The 26475-nt window shown below is 42.5% G+C and overlaps 1 protein-coding gene across 1 annotated transcript; it reads right to left on the bottom strand.

Moving 5' to 3' along the window:
* Positions 1-405: 405 nt before the first annotated feature.
* On the bottom strand, positions 406-26128 carry PPEF2 (protein phosphatase with EF-hand domain 2). The gene is made up of 15 exons (XM_060687020.2): positions 25975-26128; positions 24578-24635; positions 21522-21691; positions 18451-18565; positions 16055-16101; positions 13790-13956; positions 13577-13613; positions 13133-13282; positions 11665-11907; positions 9175-9360; positions 8004-8149; positions 6857-6963; positions 4719-4888; positions 2003-2090; positions 406-994 (listed from the first exon to the last, which is right to left on the bottom strand). Exons 1-15 carry the CDS (start codon positions 26041-26043, stop codon positions 810-812), a joined length of 1938 nt encoding a protein of 645 aa, XP_060543003.2. The 5' UTR covers positions 26044-26128; the 3' UTR covers positions 406-809.
* Positions 26129-26475: the final 347 nt, after the last annotated feature.

Below are 26475 nucleotides of genomic sequence, written 5' to 3'. Positions count from 1 at the left end.
CTACTAGAAGAACCTGAATAGATGATGAGAGATTAATTGGATCTTCTTTAATTGAATAACCTTTTAAAAATATAAGATCAAAAGGAGACTAAAGAGAAAGAAGACTTAATGAATATTGAAGATTGGAACCTGCGCTTATGACTGAAATGAAAAACTGTATTTTTGAAATTTAGATGAGCAATGATGGTTAGAACCCAGTTTCTACTATTCTATGTTGATGCCTCTGTACAGTGGTTTTGAAAAATAATTCTGTATACTATAGCGGTTTTGGGAAAATCAAACTGTCTGACAAATCAACATGTAAATGAAATAGTCTTGAAACAAAGATACTTTTTGATTTTTGATTAGACATAATTGTGTAAGACTTAATTTTAAACCTTTCTTTTGCTAATTAATCAGCCAAACTTGGCAAAACTTTTTATTAGACCCACATTGAAACTGTAACAAAAAGGAAACGTCCCGGTCATTGGATACCGTTGATACAACTGTATTATGCTTTAAAATTGAGTAAAGTTATTAAAAGCAATGCAGCTTTGATCACAAGCGTTTGAATGATCTCCAAGCACTAAAAAAAAAAAAAAAAAGCTTCAATGCTTGAAAGTTACTGAGGGAAAATTTTTCCCAGATTTTTTTTTTTCCTGTTGAATTTAAGAAAAGTAAAAGTGGCTCCATTGGTAGCAGTAAATAATTCACAATTTGGGGTTAGTTCAGAGGCAGATTTTGGAGTAAAAGATGAGTACAGAATTAGCAACCTTGTTTTGAGACGGTGGGTTTTTCCTCACCAGCTCAGCTCACGGCGGCTTTGATTTTCACTGGGAAGCCGGTTGTTTGACCAGGCGGAATGCCTCGAGGAATTCGTTGAAGTCGATTTTCCCATCCTTGTTGAAATCAATGCTGCGGGCCAAATCGCGGATGTTATCATCGGAGATATCAATATTCATATGGGAACTGAACAGCTTCCAAATTTGATTGAACTCTTCGAGACAAATAAATCCTGCAGGATGAGGGCAAAGAACACAATCTTTCTTGGGGTGGGGAGGTGGGAAATCACAGCAAGAGCACTTCTATGGCTCCAATTATGTGATTTTTTTTTTAAAAAAAAGTTCTGCCACTTTTTAGATGTACTTGGTTTGCTAAAAAGAGACTTGATTCTGAGATTGCAGCTGCCATCTTGACTTGGCACGTGTGGTCATCCTGTTTCTCTGTTTAGGCAAGGAAATATTCCTGAAACCGCGACTCAAGGAACGCCTGGTTATTTATCCCAAAAATGCTTTTTCAGGAGGCATTTCTGGTTTTTTTCTTTGAAGACGTTTTGCTTCTCATCCAAGAAGCTTCTTCAGCTCTGACTGGATGGTGGGGAATAGAAGGATTTATATTCCCTGCACACAGCTGGTGAAAGCACCTTTGGGGCAACCATGACCTGGATGACTTGAGAATTTCACACCTGGATTACCTTTACCGCTATACAATTTGGGACGAACACCCTTGGGAAAGTGTGGGGGTAGGAATGGTTTTCCACAGGAAAAAATTTCAGACTACAGGAACCATTTGCACTACTTGGGTGACCCCAAGGACACAGATAAATCTCCAGGTGCTTCAACGACCCTCAAAAAAGATGAAAATGACCAGCTGTCTGCAAGGAATATAAATCCTTCCATTCCCCACCATCCAGTCAGAGCTGAAGAAGCTTCTTGGAGGAGAAGTGAAACATCTTCAAAGAAAAAAAACCCAGAAAGTCCAGTTGCCTCCTGAAAAAGCACCTTTGAAACAACCATGGATGACTGAGAATCTCTACAGATCCCTGGTTATTTAATTCCTTATAAAATCAGCAACAACAACATTGTCCTTGCCTCTGCTGGTGTATTATAAAATGCTGGGATAGAAGTTAATACTACTGTACCCTCCACATGCGTATAAAACCATAACACTTGGGCTTTGTACACAAATAATCACTTTGGCTATTAAAAAAAGGAAATCGGCAGATAATAAAAGGCATTTTTACCTGAGCAATCGGTGTCAATCAGGTTGAAGATCGTCTCCAGGTTGGATAAGTTTCGGTAAATGCTTTCCAGCAAACTCGACTGAAGGCGCTGAAAGAAACAAGGCTACTGTTCACGCAAAAGTCCCTTAAATCTTGTTTTCAAAACATAGCTAGAATTAGTCAAATTTGCTTAACATAGGATAAAGATATGACCTTGAAAACGTATTTATGTCTTGTGTGCATCTATGGAATGATGGTTTGTCAGCCAGTGAGGCTTGCCAAATTCCATGGTTGGCAAGAAATTCCAGGAAGAGGAAGAGAAGGAGAAAAAGAAGGATTAACAAAAGTTGGAAGGGGCCTTGGAGGTCTTCTAGTCTAGCCCTCTGCTCAAGCAGGAGACCCTAGGCAAATTCAGACAAACAGCTGTCTAGTTTCTTCTTAAAAGCCTCCAGTGATGGAGCACCCACAACTTCTGAAGGCAAGTTGTTCCACTGATTGTTTTTGCCGATAGGACATTTCTCCTTAGTTCTAGTTTGCTTCTCTCCTCCTTTACTTTCCATCCATTGTTTCTTGCCTTGCTTTCTGGTGCTTTGGCAAACAGGTTGACCTCCTCTTTTTTGTGGCAGCCCCTCAAATATCAAAACACTGCTAACATGTCACCCCTAGTCCTCCTTTTCACTAGACTAGGCATACCCAATTCTTGCAACCGTTCTTCATATGTTTTAGCTTCCAGCCTCTAATTGTCTTCTCTCTTTCCAGAATCTCGACATCTTTTTTATATTTTTTATAAAAGAGCCTTGGTAGTACAGTGGTTTAAGGCACCCTGTTATTAAGCTGGTTATTAAGACCAGCTGCCTGCAATTACTGCAGGGTTCGAATCTCGCCAAGGCTCAAGGTTGACTCAGCCTTCCATCCTTTCTAAGGTAGGTAAATTGAGGACCCAGTTTGTGGGGGCAATAAGCTGACTTTGTATAAATATACAAAAGGATGAAGGCTATTGCTGAGCACATTGTAAGCCGCCCTGAGTCTTCGGAGAAGGGCGGCATATAAATCAAATTAAAATATATATATATATATGGTGGTGACCAAAAACTGGGTGCAGTATTCCAAGTGTGTTCTTACTAAGTCGTTATAAAGCGTTATTAATACTTCACGTGATCTTGATTCTATTCCTCTGTTAATGCAGCCTAGGATTGTATTGGCTTTTTTGACTGCTGGCTCATATTTAAGTGATTATCTACTAGGACTCCAAGATCTCACTCTCAGTTGCTGCTATTAAGCTAAATTTCACCTGTTTTGACCTAGGCTCCCTTAACAAGTACGAGGCAGGAATAGATCCCGGCAAAATCTCTTTTATTTACATGACTGTGATTTTTTATTAATTTTATCTTTTTTTTAATTATAATTTTTATTAATATATTCTATACACCAATACACAAATAAAATATACAATCCTGCCACCATGGTATAATGTGATTACATTGTCCATAAATATAAAGTCATTCATATTGTCCATAAATATAAAGTCATACATACATATTTGCCATCATATATATACATCATCATATATCTATTCTATCCCAACTTTTCTGGACCCAATCATACCATAGTTTCCAACTGTTATAAAATTCTGAATCTTTTTTATCATTGATCAATCTAGTTAATCTATCTGATTCCGCACACTCATTAATTTTATATATTATTTTCAAATCCATCGGTAAGTATTGATTTTTCCACTCCTGCGCATACACTAATCTTGCTGCAGTAATAATGTGAATCAACAAGAACCATATATCTGATTTAACCTTTGCCCCCAATAGGAAAATCTCGGGCCTTAATTCCAAATTAATCTGTGTAATTTCCAAAATCCATTGCCATATTTTTTTCCAATATTTAACCGCCTGCGGGCAGGTCCACCATTGGTGAAAACAAGTTCCATTACTATAACCGCACTTCCAGTTCACGACTGTGAATTATCTTCATTCACAGTCAGCAAGGTTCGTCCAAACAGTTTTTCAAAGGAATATTTCTCAACACACCTTATCTCGTTTGGCAAGCTGCCACGTAACTTGTTTCCAACCGCAGTACAAGGCAAAACTTGGCACAGAGTCTCTTAGAGGAACGGAATGAACAAATTGTTTCCTGCAAAATCCCCCTCTCCCTGTTCACTCCTCTTTTATTTCCTATGGGAGGGGCCAATCACCTCCAAGGCGGTGCTTTACTCCCCAGTCGACCCTGCTTTCTGAGTTGTTCTTGTCTTCTGGCAGCTCTGCACATACGCACACTGGGAACGAGCTCCAGCTGTTCCTCTGCCTCACTGCTGTCTAGCTCCCTCTCTGCCTCCGACGCAGAGCCCTCGTCCGAGCTTTCCCCAGCCCCCAGGACTGGCCCAAGTTCCTCCCCAACCTCCTCACTGTCCGACTCTGCTGCCAGCTCTGCTGGCTGCCGGCGGGCCACAACATCACCTAATAATCTGTACCTGTATGTTTGATTTTACTTGCCTAAGTGTAGAAGGAGAACATGGCTATTGATAGGTGCAGTGGTGAGTTGCCCCCGGTTCGGACCGGTTCGCAAGAACCGGTAGTAAAACCAGCGGGAGGCCTCACCCACCACCCTGGATGTTGTCATCGGTGATCTGTGCAATCCCATTGCGAACCGGTAGTAAAGGTAAGTAGAACCCACCCCTGGGTACGTGATGCTGGTTCTCTTCATTTCCAGAGACGCTCTAGTGCATTACCTCTTGGATGGAAGATTTCTCTTCCGTCACGATGTCTCTGAGCCATGTCTTGTAGTCCACCTTTCCATTGGTCAGTTGCAATATCAGATGTGGTCTCAGCATCCTCCATGGCAGTCCCAGCTGGAGGACTGACTCGATGGCCTTTGCCCAGTCGTTTACAGTGATGAGGCCTGTGAGAACACAAAAATAAATTGTTTCAGAATGACTTGGTGAAGGATCAAGTCCTTGAGTTATGACCATAATGGATCCTCGTTTTGGTGGTCGTAGGGTGAATCGGTGATTTTTAAGTAGCAGGGTTGTTAAGGGAGTACGGCAGTCGTAAAGTGAATCAGTGGTTCGCTATGGGCACAGCTTTGCTGAAAATCAAAAATAACCCAGTTTTTGGCAAAATTGTTGCAAAATGCAGTTGCATGGCTGCAGGATGCCTCTTAACAGTTGTAAATCTGCCAGGTTACAGATTAACAGAGTTGGAAGGGACCTTGGAGGTCATCTAATCCAACTCCCTGCCTAAGCAGGAAACCCTACACCATTTCTGACAAATGGCAGTCCAGTCTCTTTTTGAAAGCTTCCAGTGATGAAGCTCCCACAACCTCTGAAGACAAGCTGTTCCATGGGTTGATTGCTCTCACTGTCAGAAAATGTCTCCTTATTTCTAGGTTGAATTTCTCTTTGATCGGTTTCCATCCATTATTCCTTGTCTGGCCTTCGGGTGCCTTGGAAAATAGCTTGAACTCCTTCCTTTCTGTGGCAGCCCCTCAAATATTGGAACACTGCTATCATGTCTCCCTTGGTCCTTCTCTTCACTAGGCTAGCCGTGCCCAGTTCCTGCAAGCGTTCTTCCTATGTTTTAGCCCCCAGTCCCCTCATCATCCCTAGGTCTGGAGCAGTGGTGGATTCCTCCCGGTTCCATCCGGTTCGGCCGAGCCGGTAGCAGTGACGATATGACGTCACCGAACCGGTTCTCCCCCCCCCGCCCTCCCACCCACGTTATTCTTACCTTTTGCTTGGTCCCACCCCCAATCTATTGCTGCCTCCTGAGTCCCAGCTGATGACTAGAGGGAAAAAAACTGTTTAAACTCTTGCTGCGGGGCTTCAAAGGGCCATCCTACAGCTGATCAGTGTTAAAAGCAAACAAATGAGTCGGGTCGTAAGTGCGAGGACTGGTCGTAAGTGCAAGGACCTTCCAGAAATGACTCTGACCAGCTAGCCACGCCCACCTAGTCACATGACATCCAAGCCACACCCACAAATTAAGCCACGCCCACAGAACCAGTAGTAAAAAAAATTAGAACCCACCCCTGGTCTGGAGGTGGCTGTTGAGGAAGAGGAGGAACAGCTGGGTCCAGTGCCCGATGCACAGAAGGCAAGAGGAGAGGAGAGCAGTGGAAATCTATGGGCTGATCCTTGGGACAGAAAAGCCACCGCTGTTAGCGAAGCCCCACCCTAGCTCTGGGGATAAAAGGCAGGGGGCGGAGATGAATAGATGTGGCAGGCAACTATTCATCTTCCAGCTGGATGGACTTGTTAGCCTGCGGTGAGAGAGAAACTTTTTGCCAGGGCTGCCGGCGCTCCTAATAAAGGAATCTTTGAGTTAACTTCAGAGGGTTAGTTGCGTTTGGAGAGCTGAGTCAGAACACTCAGATTGTTGGGAGCAATAGGCTGACTCTGTAAACCACTTAGTGTTGTATGAAGCAGTATATCCTTTTATCCTTTCTAAGGTAGGTTAAATGAGGACCCAGTTGTGGGGGCAATAAGCTGACTTTGTATAAATATACAAAAGTATGAAGGCTATTGCTTAGCGCATTGTAAGCCGCCCTGAGCCTCCGGAGAAGGGCGGCATATAAATCAAAATTAAATAAAAATAAAAATCAAATAAATAAATATAAGTCTAAGTGCTATTGTTATATGCCACTTAGTGGCATAGAAATATGATTAATTAAATTAAATTAAATAATTAAATTAAATTAAATTAAATTAAATTAAATTAAATTAAATTAAATTAAATTAAATTAAATTAAATTAAATTAAATTAAATTGCTATCGTGGTGGCATCAAAACTCTGCCAAGTTTTTATGGGCAAAGAGCCCATCTCGACTTTCTGACTGCTGTCCCCAAAAATGTCTTTTTCTTAGCCTTACCTATGTTCTTCTTATCGTAGCCCCTGAATGCTGCAATGAGTTCTGACCGGTGAGCAAACAATTGCTCCTTTAAAATTTGGTACGCTGACTCCTCCACTCGGCTGGTCCTGGGAGAAAAAAGAAAAAAAAATTCTGCCACGTAAAATCGCACGAGAACGAAAACGTTCAGACTGTGCCCTTTCGGGATGACTAGCTTTGGGAAACTGATCACAGAACAGAGCCGTCCTTTGTTCACTGGAATAAATCAGCTGGATCGTGGTTTGTTTCTTTGTTTGTTTTTTAAAAAAACCTCTTTTCTTTTCCTTGAATTATCATTTAATTTTCTCTACAGATAGTTCTCGACTTACTGCTGGTCATATAGTCCTAAAAAGGGTCCTTGGTGGTTTTCATGTAGACATTTCGTCACCCAAACTAGGTAACATTATCAGGGCTAGTAGGCAGTGGTGGGATTCAGCCGGTTTGGGCCAGTTCTGGTGAACCGGTAGTTAAATTGCTGGCTGGCTCCACATCACCCTGCCCTGCCCTGCCCCTTCCAAGAGTCCCCACATGCCCCATTTTGGCTCCCAGGTAAGTACAGGGAGGCCTAGGCCCAAAATGGGGCATGGGGGTGTACGGCATGCCCCCCTGCGGCCCATTTTCACTCCCAGGAGGCTTCAGGGAGGCCTCGTAGGCCCAAAACGGGCCACAGGGAAGGGATAGTGTGCCCTCCCACGGCCCATTTTTGCTCCCAGGGGGTTGCAGGAGTCCAAGTCCTACCTGCCACACCCCCTTGGCCACGCCCACCATGGCCACGCCCACCTAGTCAGTCATTAGGGCAGAGAACCGGTTGTTAAATTATTTTAATTCCACCAGTGCTAGTAGGGAATGGATTTGGTCTCCCTTACTAGCACTGATGATGTTACCTAGCTGGGTAATGAAATGTCTTGAGAGAGCACCAGGGGCCTTCATTTCAACCCTGCAACCTACTGGCAAATGGCCCTGGCCCCCTCTCTGCCTCCGACGCAGAGCCCTCATCAGAGCCTTCCCCAGACTTCAGGACTGGCCCATGTTTTTCTCCAACCTCCACACTGTCCGAATCTACTGCCAGATCCACTGGCCACTGGCGGGCCACAACAGGCTATAACAACTGTACGCAATGCTGGCTTACCTTTGAGTTATGTTCAGTTGGCGGGATACTCCTTTGGTGGTTTGAAACTGGACAAAATGAGGGATGAGGTCAGGTCCCAATTTGATGTAGGCACCCCGGTTACTGCCCACTGAATAATAGTTTGAAGCCGAAAATATGGTGATGACCTTGTCAAGACAAAACAGAATACAACAGACTTAGAGAAGTCCCCATGTTAAGGTCTCCAAAAATCACGTGTTAATCTTTGCTTTGGTTTAATCCACATTGGTGGTGGCATGAAGCTCAGTGGTTAAAGACGCTGAGTTTGTCAGCTGGAGAGCTGACAGTCCGGGTTCGAGACCCAAGTGCCGTGCAACAGGGGGCGCTCCCGTGCCTCATCCTAGCTCCTAGTAGCTCGAAATGATGCAAATGCGAGTAGATAAATAGGTACCACTTCGGTGAGAAGTTAACAGTGTTTTGTGCCCCTCGGCATATAGTCATGCTGGCCATGAAGCGTCGTCAGACAAAATCTGCTTTCTTGGCCAAAAAACAGAAATGAGCACTGCCTACTAGAGTCAGACACGATCGGCCAAGGGAAGCCTTTACCTTAATCCACATTTGTGCATTGTTTGATTTTGATTCTCTGATTTTGTTATTCTGTGATTTTGTGATTCTGTGATTTTATGATTTTGTGATTCTTTCCTTTTGTGATTCTGTGATTCTGTGATTTCGTTATTCTGTGATTTTATGATTTTGTGATTCTTTCCTTTTGTGATTCTATGATTCTCTGATTTTGTTATTCTGTGATTCTGTGATTCTGTGATTTTATGATTTTGTGATTCTTTCCTTTTGTGAGTCTATGATTCTCTGATTTCGTTATTCTGTGATTTTATGATTTTGTGATTCTTTCCTTTTGTGATTATATGATTCTCTGATTTCGTTATTCTGTGATTTTGTGATTCTGTGATTTTATGATTTTGTGATTCTTTCCTTTTGTGATTCTGATTCTCTGATGTTGTTATTCTGTGATTTTGTGATTCTGTGATTTTATGATTTTGTGATTCTGTGATTCTTTCATTCTGTGATTCTATGATTTTGTGATTCTGTGAATTTATGATTCTATTCCCCATGCACTTTTGCCATCCAGAAGCTTTTACTGATAGCCTGCACCTCTCCAGCAGCACCCTAAACACCGATCCTCCCCTGAGCCTACCTTCCGATTGTGGTCGACTTCATAACCCTCCGGCTTGCATTCATGAGAGCGGATGATGAACTGCAGGCGGTGTTTCTGCAAAAACGAATCCGTCACATCAGGCCCGAAGTAACAGCCTCCGCCCCTTTCTAAGTTATCTGTGCATCCAGGTTTGGAATCAGGGTCACTCCATAAAATATCTATCACCTATAAGCAAAGTCACAGACAGGAGGTTTTCCAGTTGCTCTATTTTAATTCTGTGCACGAGTCAGGTATGTAAGTCCACATTCAAAACAAATGTCAGCAAGGAATAGCGTCAACATCAGAAATTCTGGAGTTTCGAATTTTTATTAGTTTATCAAAATCTAAAATACAAAAATACGAAGGAAAAAAAACATGAAAATAGGGGGAAAATAGGGGAAGGGGAAAAAAGGAAAAAAAAATCTAGGATCAAGGTGGGAAAGAAAGAAAAAAGCATTCACTTCCAACTCTGTTTGGCGCATAATAATACATCCTAACAACAAATGTATTTAATCAGCAAAACCCCAAACAAAGCTTCGTTTTTCCCCCCTACTTTAAGCACAACATCCAAAAGTGATTCCAAGCAGAAACAAATTTAATTGCATTCTTTTCTTTAAACAAAGCCATCAGTTTTGCCGTCTCTGCTAACTCCGTCACGTTTTGCAGCCATTCCTCCATTGTGGGAATCAAAGTACCCTTCCATTCTTGTGCACAGAATATTCTTGCTGCCGTCCAGGGTGGGTTCTAAAATTTTTTACTACGGGTTCTGTGGGCGTGGCTTATTTTGTGGGCGTGGTTTGATGAATCATGTGACAATTCTTTAGGATTTAGCAGAGGTACTGGTCTACCAGGCTTTTAACTGCTTGCAGAGCTGTACCGGTCTACTCATTTATTTTTGCAGGCACTGGTCTACTCATTTATTTCTGCAGGCACTGGTCTACTCATTTGTTTTTGGAAGCACTGGTCTACCACCACACTGCCTTTTAACACTGATCAGCTGTAGGGCGGCCTTTTGAAGCCTTGCGACAAGAGTTTAAACAGTTGTTTTCCTTCTAGCCGATCAGGTGGGACTTGGGAGGCAGTGAATAGATTGGGGGCGGGGCCAAATAAAAGGTAAAAATAACGTGAGGAGTGGGGGCGGGAGGGCCCAGCTCCCAAACAAAGAGAACCAGTTCGGTGACATCATATCGTCACCGCTACCGGCTCGGCCGAACCGGGCCAAACCAGGAGGAACCCGCCACTGTTGCCGTCACCATGTATAAAATCAAAGTTCTATTTTATTTTATTTAAAATCCAGAAGCTCAGCACAAGGTCATATGATCACCTTTTGCGACCTTTGTCTAACAAGCCAAGTCAATGGGGAAGCCAGATTGACTTAAGAACCGGATTACTGATTTATCAACTGCAGCGACTCACTTAACAAGTGAGGCAAGAAAGGTAGTAAAACAGGACAACACATGTCTCACTTAACAACAGAAATTTTGGGCTCCATTGGGGTTGTAAGTCGAGGACTACTACCGGCATACAGTAAATCATGGCTCAGATCTGTGTGACATGAACCTAAACTCAGATTGGTGCAGGGTTGTCATATGATTCACCCTGTCAGCATGATTTCCTCCATTGCAAAAGAGATGGTTTCAACTTCTTAGAAAGAGAATATTTTTTTTTATTACCTACTCTTTGACTCCCTTAGTTGTGGTTGTATTGGGCATGAAAAATCAGGACTATTTGCTGTTGATTTATTGCTCCTGCCTCTACACAAGAATCTGGTCAACTAATAGTCAGCACTGAATTGGCGGCAGATAAGAATTAACAGAGTTCAAGAAAGGTCGGACTTAGGGTCACCCCTAAGTCTAAAGAGCACTTCTTGCAACATTGTCTGTTAGGTACTAACTTGCAGTTGGTGAAATGGATTGCTAAATTTGCGGTAAAGTTGATGGAAAAAAGGACAAAGTTGGTGCAGCAGAATGCGGTAGATTGTAGGAAAGACCATTTGATCTAATAATGTAATTTTAATAGTAGTTTTAAGACCGATTGGGTAGATGCAGGGGTGACATTATAATATAATTTTAACCATATTTAAATTGTATCTCAAATGATGGTATTTTATTCCGATTTCATTTTAGATCGTCTTTTATTCTAATTGCACTTTTAAATCGTGCGTTATTCCAATTTCATTTAAATTGTTTTACCAAACTTTTGTAATGATTTGTTTCTGGAACTCTGCACTTTGATATGGCCTAAGGGCTAATCAATAAATAAATTCATTCATTCACTGAATTGGCGGCAGATAAGAATTAACAGAGTTCAAGGAAGGTCGGACTTGTACGGCTGGTGGGAGCGTAATGACTCTACGCTGATGACTCTCTTGACTCCACCCACAGGCTCTGCTCTTTTTCTCCTACAGGTTGGTCGGCTATTGCTACCTTAAGCTGGGTTCATTGCTACTTTTCTGCTTGCTGGGATTTCGGCGGTTCTCTGAATGCTTACCTGTTCAATGTCATCATCGTCATAGTTTGTGGATTCACTTGAGTCCTCTGAATCCAGCGATGAACTGGGTCCGGAGATTTTCTGGATTCCAGGTGACCTGCCGGCGGATTTTGAATCTTCCTGGACTGACTTTTGTCCCCCTTGGGGGATGCTGATTGTGGAACCACTCCTGGTTGGTCTGCTACCTTCAGATGCAGTATAGTCCAAAGTTCTTCTTCTCTTTGGTGTTAGCACAGAGGGAATCTAAGTTGAGAAGGACACCAAAGAAATATACGTGACTTAGAACGGCGGTCACCAACTGGTGGTCCACGGACCACTGGTGGTCTGCGAGAAAATTTTAGCGGTCTGCAGAAAAATTACTTGCATTTTTTATATTGAACTAAATCAGGGGTCCTCAAACTACGGCCCCTGGGCCAGATACATGCAATGAACGCTTGTGTTACTGCAGAGAGTTTCCCCCTTTGGGGTCTTTTTGTGTGGGTCGGAGGGGGGCAGAAATTGGCACCACAATTTTGAGAGAAGCTTCTGGTTGGGGGAGGAGGGAAGCATGGCGTGCCAGCAGGAGACACTATGGTTTTCCGGTCGGCTCCACAATTGATAGGGCTTTTGGTTAGGACAGGTAGAGGAAAAAAGGACAGCACACTAGGAGGAGACTCTATGATGCGGGAACTGGACTTCCGGTCGGCTCCAGAATTGAACGGGGGGCTTCTGGTTAGGACCTTTGTGGCTCTTTGAGGGTTTAAGGTTGCCGATCCCTGGTATAGGGTGTTGTGGCTCCGTTGCCTGAGCCTGGGCTATCGACAGATGCAGACTCTGAGAGTGAGGGAGAGGAGTTGGCAAGGCCTCCCTCTCCAGGACCCTCCTCTCTGGCAATGCCTCCAGAGGACACCAAAGGCCAAGAGATAGGCCCAGAGCCAAGCACGTCCCCGCAGCCACAGGTGGACAGCGACAAAGGAGATAAGTGCTGGCTGGATCCTCGACAGCGGCGCAGGGAGAAATGCGCGCAGCAGAGGAGAAGGCATGCCAGAGATTAGCTGAGTCACTGGACTACACCCCACAGGGTATAAATGTGGGTGTGGTGGCCGGTTCAGTTTGTGACGAGCAAAAACTAGAAATAATCCATGATCTCTGCGTTACTGGACTTCTGCCTGCCTTGTCGGACTGCATTTGGACTAATCCTTGTATTGCTGAAACTTTGCTTGCTTTATTGGAATGCTTGCAGTCTAATCTTTGTTTTGTGTGAGTAAAGTCTGAATTGGCAGCTAGCCACTGGGTTGCTGCCAGCTTTATCTTCAAAGACTTTGTCGTGTGGCTTATTAACTCCGGGCCATCTGTGGGGGTGCGTGTGTGGGAAGGGGACAGAACATAGGGTCTCCTGGATGAGCAGTGGGTTAGACTAGAAGACCTCCAACTGTTATTCTGCTCTGTTTTGCCACAAACAAAAGCAGGTTCGCTTCTAACGCCATACCTTACATCTCTCAACTTTGGCTAGCCGTTCCAAATCGGTCTTATCGGATATGCCTCCATGTACGACCAGGACCTTCCTGTCAATCACGGTTGCCAAAGGGATGCTGCTAAAAACGTTCTTGATCACCGTCAGGAGTCTGTGGGCATGATCCTAGAGGGAAGAGGAGCAGAGTGCAAAAACTGAGACGCACAGGACAGGGCAGGGGTGGTATTCACTTACCTTTGCTACCGGTTCGCAAATGTGAGCACGCGCACATGCGCAGACCCTTCCACGCATGCGTAGACCGTCAAAAACGGGATGTGATAATGTCCGGGTGGGTGGGCGGAGCTTCCCACAGCCACCACTACCAGTTCGCCCGAACTAGATAGAACCGGCTGAATACCGCCACGGGTACAGGGTCACCCGACAACACAGAAGATGCAATAGGTAGGTAAACCGGAGTACCTTATATTTCCGTGTCACTTCCTTGGTGAACCCGTAGCTAGAGGCAGAAGAGAAGGGAAGGTTTTAAATAGATGCCTTGGAAAGAGAGCAAAACAACAACAAGGACAATATTAAAAGTGGCCACCCAACTCACTCTCAGTACCTCTGCGGCTTACAAAGATAAACAAAATAAAAAATAGATTGCCGTTTCGGCAAAGGTTTTGGGTTCCATACCGGAAATTGATCATATAGTCCTCATGGTTTCCTCTATTCAGGTGGACCTCTTTGGGGTAAATCAAGAGGAAAATGAAGATAATGATCAGGACCTCAATGGAATGCGGGCCTCGGTCAACAAAGTCGCCGTTGAAGACATACAACTTCTGCGGAGAAGGAAGTCCGTTCTGTAAGGAAGAAAAGATCCCTAAAATTAAATTTCAGTAGGACGGCAAGATTAGGAGACAACAACAACAACAATAATAATAATAGCCTTTATTATCATTGTACACAGAGGTGGGGTTCACATAATTTTACCACCGGTTCGCTGCACACCGAAAATGTGAGCATGTGTGTGTTGTGTTGACAAGCAAAGTCAATGGGGAAGCCAGATTCACTTAACAACTGTGTTACTAACTTAACAACTACAATGATTCACTTAACAACTGTGGCAAGAAAGGTCATAAAATGGGGGGGAAATCCACTGAACAAATGTTTCACTTAGCAACATAAATGTTGGTCTCAATTGGGGTCATAAGTCGAGGACTACCTGTACTTTCAGACTTGCAAAGATTTCATGTTGGCCTTTTCTGGTAAATCAGTTTGGAACTATAACTACAGTTGTGGCCAAAATTGTGGAAACCTTTTGTGAAAAGTGTATTTTTCTAAAACGAGCTAATAACACCACTTTTTGGGGGGGAGTAGTACCATAAAATTAGAAATCAATGGAAAGATAATTTAATCAAGAATGTAATGCAATTTTTATGAAGGATTTGCTATTAGAATAGCAGTTACAGTATAAAGAAGAAAAGTGAAACACGCAGAAAAATCGAGATATACAAAAATGATCACCATAGAAAAAACGATATATACAGTACAAAAATGATCATCATGTCAGTTAATACTTACACTAGTTGGGTAACCTTTAGCATGAATTATGGCCTTACGACGTCTTCCCATGGAGTGAACCAAGTCTTTTAGTTCTGCAGCTGTTATAATGTGAAACCAAGATTGAATTATGGCTTCTATTAACTGGGTTTTATTGCTGGGTCGCTTCTGACTAACCAGTTTCTTTAGTCGGCTCCATAGATTTTCAATTGGGTGAAGGTCTGGGCTATTCCCAGGCCATTCCAGCAGTGGAATAGGATGATCTTGAAACTCCAAAAAAAGTGGTGTTATTAGCCATCAAACCTCAAAAATACACTTTTCCCAAAAGGTTTCCACAATTTTGGCCACTACTCTAGGTAAAATAAATTTACTTTATTGGAAGGCCGCATTAATAGAATCTTACACGTCTGAAAGTATATCACTTTTAATTGCTAGATTCATTAGCACAGGTCCTTCTTAAATTTCTTCCTTTGGCCCTTAAGCGACCGAGAGTCTCTTTATTTGATGATATTTTAGGCAGTATCTCGATTTCCTTTAAGATTATCCATGCAGTCCATTGCAAATGGTGACTAGAATATGGGAGGTTAGGATAATTTCATAGTTGTTAGTTGTGAAGTCGTGTCCGATCCATCGCGACCCCATGGACAACGTTCCTCCAGGCCTTCCTGTCCTCTACCATCCTCCGGAGTCCATTTAAGTTCACGCCGACTGCTTCAGTGACTCCATCCAGCCACCTCGTTCTCTGTTGTCCTCTTCTTCTTTTGCCCTCAATCGTTCCCAGCATCTTCTCCAGGGAGTCCTTCCTTCTCATTAGGCAGCCAAAGGATTTGAGTTTCCTCTTCAGGATCTGGCCTTCTAGAGAGCAGTCTGGGTTGATCTCCTCTAGGACTGACCGGTTGGATGGCCTTGCAGTCCAAGGGACTCGCAGGAGTCTTCTCCAGCACCAGAGTTCAAAGGCCTCCATTCTTTGGCGCTCAGCCTTCCTTATGGTCCAACTTTCACAGCCATACATTGCAACTGGGAAAACCATAACCTTGACTATATGTTGATGCTAGCACACTTCAAAGTGAAATGCTGTGAAAGAACCAGACTTTTTCAAACTGGCCTTTTGATTTTTTTTTTTCCTTTTGCCTGAATGGATTATTTTTCTTTTTTTTTTCAAAAAGAAAAAAAAAATGGCCAAAACAGATTCACTGATGTCTGTTGTGTGTTTTATTGCTTCACCGTAGCAAAAATCTAACAACCAGCAAAACGTGCAATTATTTTCTTATACACGGGCTAGGAAGAGTTACCACGTCTTTTCTTGCATGGAAAATTAAGAATTAAGGGTATTTTTTTAAAATAAAGGTTGGTTTATTTCGATTGCTTTTGACATATCGTCACCCAAGCTCTGCTTACCTTGTAAAATATGTGAAACAAGTCGAATATTTGCCCATGTAAGTCTCCTAATGAAAGAAAGGGAGAAAGTGTTATCTCGGTGAAGAATTTGATAAAATCCTAGAATATATAATTGGGAAGAATCTTTAAAGTCAATTTAATCCAGCTCCTTGCACAGTGCAGGAGTTTTATTTAACATCGAGCAGGACACTGCTGAGCTTGAGAGAAGACTAAGGAATCAACATCCCATAATATTTCCTTATTGCTGTCAACCAGCGGTGGGTTTCACATATTCTTACCACCAGTGAGCACATGCTCACTTTGTACCAGGGGTGAAATCTAAATTTCTTTCCTACCGGTTCTGTGGGCGTGGCTTGATGGTGGTGGGGTCATGTGACTGGGTGGGCATGGCTATGTAACCATGTGACTGGGGGGATCAAAAGAAAGAAACTCACTAAGAATGTCCTGCTGGAGCAGGGTTGGACTAGATGACCTCCAGGTCTCTTCCAGCCATGGGTTTATGTTTGTTTATGTTTTATTAAATTTATATACTGCCCTACTCCCGAAGGACTCAGGGCGGTGAACAGGTACAAAATAAAATACATAAATACAAAAGTTAGAAACATAATTAAAACCAAATTAAATAATTTAGCCCAAGACAATTAAAAATCCCAATAATTTAAAACAAATTAAAATTTCAATTTAAAAATTTAAAAGAAAGGAGAGAAAATTAGGCCAGGCCGGCTTGCTGGAATAGGAGGGTCTTAAGAGGTTATCCTCTGAAGCTGCGTCTAGTGCCAGGTTTGTAGTCCTTCCTTCCTCTCCTTTTTCTTTCATTCCTTCCCTCCCTCCCTTCCTCCCTCCCTTCTTTCTCTTTCTTTCTTTCTTTCTTTCTTTCTTTCTTTCTTTCTTTCTTTCTTTCTTTCTTTCTTTCTTTCTTTCTTTCTTTCTTTCTTTCTTTCTCTCTCTCTCTCTCTCTCTCTCTCTCTCTCTCTCTCTCTCCGATGTTCGTGCGCCACAGCTGTGATCCTCAGAGCCTTTTTAAAAAAACCTTCTGAAAGCGTTTTTTGACTACCAGCTCAGGCGAATAGGTAGTAAAAAAGTGCTTTAAAAAAGAAAGAAAAAAAGGCTCCGATGATCGCGCGGCACAGCTGTGATCGTCGGAGCCTTGTTTTTACTTTTTTTTTTTTTTTTGAAATAATAATGCCATTGCTAGATAAATGATAAATGGGGATAATGATATAAAGATATATACTAGGTTGATAATATGAGAAATATAATTTGTAAAATGAAGCACAAGGGATTTGTAACTGATCGACACACTGTTTGCAATTGTAATGGATGATGGATGTTTTATGTTTTGTTTGTTTAAAAATAAAAATAAAAATCCCCCAAAAAATGCAAGTAGAAAAATAGGGACCACCTTTGGTGGGAAGGGAACAGCGTTCCATGCGCCTTTGGCGTTTAGTCATGCCGGCCACATGACCACGGAGACGTCTTCGGACACCGCTGGCTCTTTGGCTTCGAAATGGAGATGAGCACCGCCCCCTAGAGTCAGGAACGAGTAGCCCATATGTGCAATATATGTCCTTATATGTATATATATATATATGTATATAGCCCATATGTCCTTTACCTTTACCTTTACCTTATCTATTTATCTATCTATCTGCTATCTATCAATATTTGTATTTATATTATTTATTTTCTCTCTCTCATCTATATATCTATCTATCTATCTCTATCTATCAATATTTATATTATTTATTTTCCCTCTCTCATCTCTCTCTCTCTCTCTCTCTCTCTCTATCTATCTATCTATCAATCATCTATCTATCTCTATCTATCAGTATTTGTATTTATATTATTTATTTTCTCTCTCATCTATCTATCTATCTATCTATCTATCTATCTATCTATCTATCTATCTATCTATCTATCTATCTATTGTATCCATCCATCTCAACCATCCCTGTATATCTATCTAATCTATTAAATTTATATGCCACCCATCTATCTATATCTATCTATCTATCTATCTATCTATCTATCTATCTATCTATCTATCTATCTATCTATCTATCTATCTATCTATCTATCTATCATCTATCAGTATTTGTATTTATATTATTCATTTTTCTCTCTCATCTATCTATTTATCATCTATCTATCAATATTTATATTATTTATTTTCCCTCTCTCATCTATCTATCTATCATCTTATCTATCTATCTTATCTATCTATTGTATCCATCCATCTCAATCATCCCTCTATATCTATCTAATCTGTCTATTAAATTTATATGCCACCCATCTGCAGAGACCAGGTGTCCTTTGCTGGGCCCACGACTGCTATTCTCTTCCTTGCAACTCTGCCAAGGGCTTCACCTCCGCCTATTTACAAAAGGTAGACTTACCACAGACGGTGATCTCCTCACTGTAGCAGGTAGAGATTCTGTTGATATTTGGCAGCTGGCTGAGATGATGCTCCACCTCTTCGAAGAGTTTTAGAACATAGTAAGGATGAAGCTGCTACTGGGAATAAAGAAAAAAACATTAGAAAAAGGCAGCTGGAAAGAGGTTGAGCCTTGCTCTTCATTACAGACAGTCCTCGAATTACGACGGCAATTGAGCCCAAAATTTCTGTTGCTAAGCGAGCCATTTGTTAAGTGAGTTTTCCCCATTTAAGTGAATCTGGCTTCCCCAATGCCTTCGCTTGTCAGAAGTTTGCAAAAGCTGATTCACATGACCCTGGGACGCAGCAACTGTCATAAAGATGAGTCTGTTCCCAAGTTCCCAGATCTGAACTTTAATCACCTGACCATGGGGATGCTGCAACGGTCATAAATGAGAAAAATGGTCATAAGTCGCTTTTTTCAGTGCCGCTGTAACTTCGAATGGTCACTAAATGAACTGTTGTAAGTGGAGGAACTGCCTATATTTCCAAATGCTGCGAAGAGCAACACGCAGGCAAAAAACATGTTTAGGGTATGTGTGTGAATGCACTGGATAGTAGGAAATGTAAATCAACAGTACACCCCTCTCCATTACAGGTACTCCTCAACTTATGATGACAATTGAGACCAGAATTTCCATTCCTAAGCAAGATGGTTGTTAAGCGAATTGTCCCCAATTTTATGAGCTTTTTTTTTTTTTTGCCACAGTTGTTAAGTGAATCCTTCGGTTATTAAGTGAATGTGGCTTCCCCCATTGTCTGAAGGCAGCTGGGAAGGTCGCAAATGGCGATCGTGTGACTCCAGGAGGCTGCAACCATTGTGTTGAGGATCAAACATCCAAATTCTGATCACACGATCGCGGGGAATGCTGTGATGGTCGTAAGTGCGAGGAACGATTGTCAGTCACCGTTTTAGTACCGTCGTAACTTTTTTTTTTTTTTGAATCAAGTTTTATTATTTTTTCCCCCCCACATTCACTTGCATATTTTATGAATAGAGTATTGGCCATATTATAACTTATACAATTTATCTTATTCAAATACATTTTACTCAGTTACCATTTTTGCCAAAATCTTCTTTTTCCATTTTTTTATCATATCTTAAAATGTATGCTTGTTTGTATAAACAACATCTTTATTCGCCCTCAAATTCTAATTTCTCTGTTTCTATTTATTTATTTATTTGTTCCTATTTCTATACCGCCCTTCTCCAAATAGGACTCAGGGCGGTGAACAGCCAAAGTAAAAAACAGAACATACAAAATTTAAAAGCAGTTTAAAATAATTAAATATTTTGGCCGTAAATTAAAACAACCCAATTTAAAATCAATTTAAAATTTAACTCAAGCCAGCCCAGCTAGTTGAAATAAATGGGTTTTCAGGGCCCGACGAAAAATCTGGAGGTCTGTTATTGTACGTATCTCTGGGGGGAGGTTGTTCCAGAGGGTGGGCGCCGCCACAGAGAAGGCTCTCCCCCTGGGAGTCGCCAGCCGACATTGTCTGGCGGACGGCACCCTGAGGAGGCCTACTCTGTGCACGCATACTGGCCGGTGGGAGGCTATTGGTGGCAGAAGGCGGTCTCGTAAGTACCCCGGCCCTAAGCCATGGAGCGCTTTAAAGGTGGTCACCAACACCTTTCTACTCATATTTATTCTCTTTTATTTTTTAATAATTCATTCTTTATCCTAGTGCAGTTACACATGTTTGGGGTTGCCTTTCTACCTTCAAACGGTCACTAAACGAAGGCGTCAAGGCCGACTCGCACTTTCACCAATATTCTACTCCGCTTGCAGGTTGACAAAAGGAAGTGGTGAATCTGAATGTAAGGGTGGGGGAAATGGCATCCAAGGTTCCCAGGAGATACTGCTCCCCCCTCAAGGACACCCAGAATAGATGTCCCAGCGTGGCCGGCTGGTTCCCATAACAAAATAAACAGAAGTGATTGGTGGACTGTAATGGACTGTGGATGGCCCATAGGGAAAGGAAGACTGAATTATGCTCGTTTTTGCAAGGGAAACTCAGAGCTGGTTTTGCTTCTTCTGTGCCAATGTGGTTTATTCAGCAAAATGTTATACTCTTGGTAAAATAACATCCCAGGAGTTTCTTTTTCTGGATTCACCAAGTGGACAGTTGACAGAAGGGTTGTAAGTAACTACCTATAATAGTTGCCTTTTCTTTTAGGAATCTCTGATACATTCCCTTGAAGAGCCGCAGTGGCGCAGTGGTTAGAATCAGTGGTGGGTTTCACTTACCTTTGCTACCGGTTCTTCGCGCGTGCAGAGCGTATTTGATGACATTTGGGCGGGTGGGCAGAGCCTCCTGCCTCTGCTGCTACAAGTTCGCCCAAACCGGGGTGAACCGGTAGCAACCCACCAGGGGTAGGTTCTAAATTTTTTTACTACCGGTTCTGTGGGCGTGGCTTATTTTGTGGGTGTGGCTTGGAGGTCATGTGACTAGGTGGCCGTGGCTAGCTGGTCAGAGTCATTTCTGGAAGGTTCTCGCACTTACGACCAGTCCTCGCACTTACAACCCAACTCATTTGTTTGCTTTTAACATTGATCAGCTGTAGGACGGCCCTTTGAAGCCCCGCGGCAAGAGTTTAAACAGTTTTTTTCCCTCTAGTCATCAGCTGGGACTCAGGAGGCAGCAATAGATTGGGGGTGGGGCCAAATAAAAGGTAAGAATAACGTGGGGGGTGGGGGGCGGGGGGGGAGAACCGGTTCGGTGACGTCATATCGTCACCGCTACTGGCTCGGCCGAACAGGACCGAACCGGGAGGAACCCATCACTGGTTAGAATGCAATACTGCAGGCTACTTCTGTGGACTGCTGGCTGCCTGCAATTTGGCAGTTTGAATCTAACCAGGCTCAAGGTTGACTCAGCCTTCCATCCTTCCGAGGTGGGTAAAATGAGGACTCAGATTGTTGGAGGACAATAGGCTGACTCTGTAAACTGCTTTGAGAGGGCTGGAAAGCACCATGAAGCGGTATATAAGTCTAAGTGCTTTGAGAGGGTTGTTCTTCTGTTACTTACTTGATTGTTTCTGAAGGCTTCCAGAACATTAATCGCGTCGTCTGGCGTCAGGGGGAAACCAAGGCGAGGCCCTTTGTAACTGACAGGTACCGCCGTAGACTCCAGTGCTTTCTCCAGTTTGCTCTGTTTCATAGCATCCGTCTCCGACAGGATGCGGCTAATGAACTCCCCTTGGCAGGAGTAGAGCAAAAATGTAAATATTTGCAATTGGGATGGCATGCATTTTTATGATATGGTAGAAGTAAGATACATACATATTTTCATAGACATTATGTAAGAAATTTATTTATTTATTTATTTTATTTATTAAATTTATATCCCGCCCTTCTCCCCGAAGGGACTCAGGGCGGTGAACAGCCGAGAATTAAAATAACATACAATATAAAAGTTAAGATAATTAAGAATAAATTAAATTAAACGGCCTCCCAATTTAAAACCCCTAGCTATAATTAAAAAACTAACCCATAAAACCTATTCAGGCCAGGCCGGCTTGCTGAAATAAAAATGTCTTCAGGGCCTTACGGAAAGTACAGAGATCCGGAATCAGCTGTATTCCGGGAGGTAGCTCGTTCCAGAGGGCAGGTGCTCCCACAGAGAAGGCTCTCCCCCTGGGGGCCGCCAGCTGACATTGCTTGACCGATGGCCCCTGAGGAGGCCCTCTCTGTGAGAGCGTATTGGCCAGTGGGAGGTTATCGGTAGCAGAAGGCGGTCTTGTAAATACCCTGGCCCTAAGCCATGGAGCGCTTTAAAGGTGAGAACCAACACCTTGAAGCGCACCCGGAAGACCACCAGGAGCCAATGCAGCTCGCGCAGGAGAGGTGTTATATGGGAGCGCCATGTCGCTCCCGTAATCACCCGCACGGCCGCATTCTGGATGCATTATTATTAGTATAATAATGCATTATTGTATAAATGCATAAATGCATTATTATTAGTACGGGAGAAGGTTAGAGACAGAGGTGAAATGCTCCCGGTTTGGACCAGATTGCCCAATCCAGTAGCGATGGAGGCGGGTGGTTCGGAGAACCAGTAGCAAAAATCCCTGCCGCCCCCCGCCCATGCCGAGCTGAGCCGCACAATCATCAGAGGCTTTTTTTTCCTTTTAAATGCCTCTGACGATCCAAACTGAGTTGCCTGATCGGCGGAGGCATTTTTTCTTTTAAAAGTCTCTGACGATCAGGCAACTCAGCTTGGATCGTCAGAGACTTTTAAAAGAAAAAAAGCCTCTGCCGATCAGGCAACTCAGCTTGGATCATCAGAGACTTTTGAAAGCATTTTTTAATAACCTCTTCGCCAAAGAGGTTGTAGAAAAAATGGTTTTAAAAGTAAAAAAAAAAATTGGCCACGCCCACCCAGTCACATTACCCCCCCCCACCAAGCCACGCCCACAGAACCGGTAGTAACAAATTTTAGATTTCACCACTGGTTAGAGATAAATACTATGTGAAAATTCCAATACAGTTATCAATAATGGAAGCATTGATACACCCAAATATGGTTAATCTTAGAAATATCTTTAGATATAAAGACTTACTTACAGACATGGTGGAAATGAAAGGGAAACAAGAAATGGAAGAACAAGGGAGTGTGATGGACTGGTATACGCATACGCAAATACAAGCAAGATATGAAAAAGATGCAAAATTATATGGTTTTTATTCAGAAATGACAGATTTGGATAAGATACTCATGGGAACAGAGGATAAAATAATTTTAAAAATCTATAACTTTCTGCTTAGTATGGAATTAGAGGAAGAACAAGTAAAGGAAACAATGATTCCTTGGGCAAAAAATTGTGAATATTCAATTGAGCTTGATAGATGGCAACAATTATGGGAAAGGAACTATAAACTAATAATGTCCACTGCATATAAAGAGAATCAATATAAAATGTTTTATAGATGGCATATGACTCCGGAAACATTGGCAAAAATGTTTAAAGACAAATCAGCTAAATGTTGGAAATGCCATCAATAATCTTATTATCATATGTGGTGGACTTATCCAAAAGCTAAAGATTATTGGAGCAGAATTAAGATATGGATAGAAGAAATGACTCAACAACATGTTGATTTAAAACCTGAGCTGTTCCTATTGGGTATATTACCAGAGAAAATTAGTAAAGTAAATATATACTTGATTATAGATATAATAAATGCAGCGAGGATAGCATTTGCGCAAAGATGGAAAGCAGAGAAAATCCCTTTGGAAGGGGAAGTAATTAAAAAAATCTTAGATTGTGCAGAAATGAACAGATTAATTCTGATGATTAAAGAGAGAGAGGATATGGATTATTATAAGATATGGGGGAAATTTATGATTGGTTAGAAAAGAGATATAGATAAAGATTATGATAATTAAATAAGGAAAATGTTATAAATATTGTAACAGAGAAATGGAAATTATCAAGGAAGAAATGAAGATAAGAGGAGTAATAAAAAGAAGAAGAAGTCACGGAAGAAACACCGAGAAGACACACGGAAGGAATGATGTATTATTATATCTTGGTTTGTTTTAAAAAATAAAAAAACTTTTTTTAAAAAAAATAATAAATATATTTCAGATATTATGCACACGATCCTTTCCCTCAGGAATCAGAAAAGTTAAGATTGTGGCCACTATTATACAGGTAGTCCTCAACTTACAACAGCTCCTTTAGTGACCGTTTGAAGTTACGACAGCACTGAAAAAAGTGACGCAACTGATTTTTCATGCTTACGACTTTTGAAGGATCCCCATGATCATGGGATCAAAATTCAGGTGCTTGGAAACTGGCATGTATTTATGATGGTTGAACCATTCCAGGGACATGTGATTGTCATTTGAAACCTTCCCAACTGGCTTCCGACAAGCAAAATAAATGGGGGGGAGCCAGATTCACTTAATGACCGAAGGATTCACTTAACAATAAGTGATTCACTTAACAACCATGTCAAGAAAGGTTGTAAAATGGGACAAAACTCAACAACTGTATTCCTTAGCAATGGGAATTTGGGGCCTCAATGGTCGTAAATCGAGGACTACCTGTGGATCTATCTACCTAGACATACACTTACTGTCTTTCTTGTTTTTTGGTGTGATGTGGTCCATGAGATAGTCAAAGAAATGGTTGAGCTGCAGAAGATCAAAAGAATATTGTCAAAACCTGGAAGGAAACATACATTTCTTTTCTTTTTTTCTTATTTTTGTCCTCTGGGGCTATCCTCCTTCACCACAACTGTCAAGGAGAGAAGCAACTTAGAACTAGGGAGAAATTAATCAAGAAGAGAAGCAACCTAGAACTAAGGAGAAATTTCCTCACAGTTAGAACAATTAATCAGTGGAACGACTTGCCTCCAGAAGTTTTATGTATTTATTATTTATTTATTGTTTACATTTGTATAACGCCCTTCTCCCGAAGGACTCAGGGCAGTGAACAGCCAAAATTAAAATACATATAATATAAAATTTAAAATAATTTAAAACAGAATTAAATCGAATTGGCTTCCCAAAAATTAAAACCCATTACCCTTAAAATAACCCATTAAATAGGAAGGTCTTCAAAGCTCGACGAAAGGTCCGGAGGTCCAGGATCAGTCGTATTCCTGGGGGTAGCTCGTTCCAGAGGGCGGGTGCCCCCACAGAGAAGGCTCTCCCCCTGGGGGTAGTCAGTCGATATTGCTTGACCGACGGCACCCTGAGGAGGCCTTCTCTGTGGGAGCGAATTGGCCAGTGGGAGGTTATCGGTGGCAGAAGGTGGTCTCGTAAATAACCGGGCCCTAAGCCATGGAGCGCTTTAAAGGTGAGAACCAATACCTTGAAGCGCACCCAGAAGACCACTGGAAGCCAGTGCAGCTCGCTCAGGCAAGGTGTCACATGGGGGCGCCAAGTTGTGGGTCCTCCTCCTTCACTGGAGGTTTACAAGAAGAGATCAGACAACCATTTATCTGGAATAGTGTAGAGCAGTGATGGCTAACCTTTTACGTCACCGCGTGCCGGCCTGGGTGCCAGAAATGGCACGCGAAACCATCCCGCCTGGACCGTGCGGTCTCGCTGGCCGTCACGCCCATGGGAGCCCCAAAACCCAGAAGAAAACGGAAGAACTTCCGTTTTCCGGCACGGATGCGTGCCTGACGAACAGCTGTTCGTCAGGCACGCGTCCGTGTCAGAAACCAGAAGTTTGGGTGCCGGTTCACGCATGCGCGACGGAACGCTGCTCTTCCGGGTTTCAGTAATCCCGCGTGCACCAAGGCCAGCTGACCGGCATGCATGTGTTCACAGGAATGCGGACGAGGAGCCAGCGAGGCCACGCATCCCTCACGGGATGGTTCTGCGTGCCGCTTCCGGCACGCGTTCCATAGGTTCACCAACACGGGTGTAGAGTATTCTGCCTGAGTAGGGGGTTGGACTAGAAGACCACTAAGGTCCCTTCCAACTCCGTTATTCTGGGAGCTGGCGCTTCCACACACCATACCTTTATATGATCGTGTTCTCCCGCGTATTCTATGGATTGGAAGATGCGCCAGGTGCATCTCCGACGCATTTCGAGCCGGGCGACATAACGTCGATACCACCGCTGGATCAGAATAGCTGATTTAATGACTGAGGTAGAAAAAGAGAGACTCAGAGCAAAGCTGAAAGCATTTGTATCACGAAGCAATCGCTATTATTTAAAAAGCACAGTTTCATTGGAGTACGTTGTTAAGAATAATGAAAACATGATGAATAGGCTGCGTTTCCCCTCCAAAAGACATCTCCGTTGAAATTCCTCAGATCGTTTTTTGTTGTGTTCCTCTGGCAATGCTTTTAAAAACGGGCACCATTTTGGCTACAAGAAGCCCTTGATTTACTTCAACTCCCAGAATTCCCCAGCCAGTCAGTTACAGGAAGTCCTCGACTTACACAACAGTTCATTTAGTGACCGTTTAACGTTACAACAGTACTGACTAAAGTGACTTGTGAGCGTTTTTCGCCC

This window comes from Pantherophis guttatus, chromosome 8 (assembly GCF_059756535.1).
Source record: "Pantherophis guttatus breed Tessera chromosome 8, ASM5975653v1, whole genome shotgun sequence".
NCBI classification, from domain to species: domain Eukaryota; kingdom Metazoa; phylum Chordata; class Lepidosauria; order Squamata; family Colubridae; genus Pantherophis; species Pantherophis guttatus.
Note: the sequence above shows the minus strand (reverse complement) of the source record. Positions and strands in the feature narration are given on the sequence as shown.

Excerpts from the sequence above, each read along its gene's own strand:
- PPEF2 (XM_060687020.2), bottom strand. The coding sequence starts at position 26,043 with ATGCGTCGGAGATGCACCTGGCGCATCTTCCAATCCATAGAATACGCG. Across the intron at positions 24,636-25,974 it reads GAGAACACGATCATATAAAG|CTCAACCATTTCTTTGACTA; the intron begins GTATGGTGTGTG and ends GATCTTCTGCAG. Across the intron at positions 4,889-6,856 it reads CTACGATAAGAAGAACATAG|GCCTCATCACTGTAAACGAC; the intron begins GTAAGGCTAAGA and ends GTGTTCTCACAG.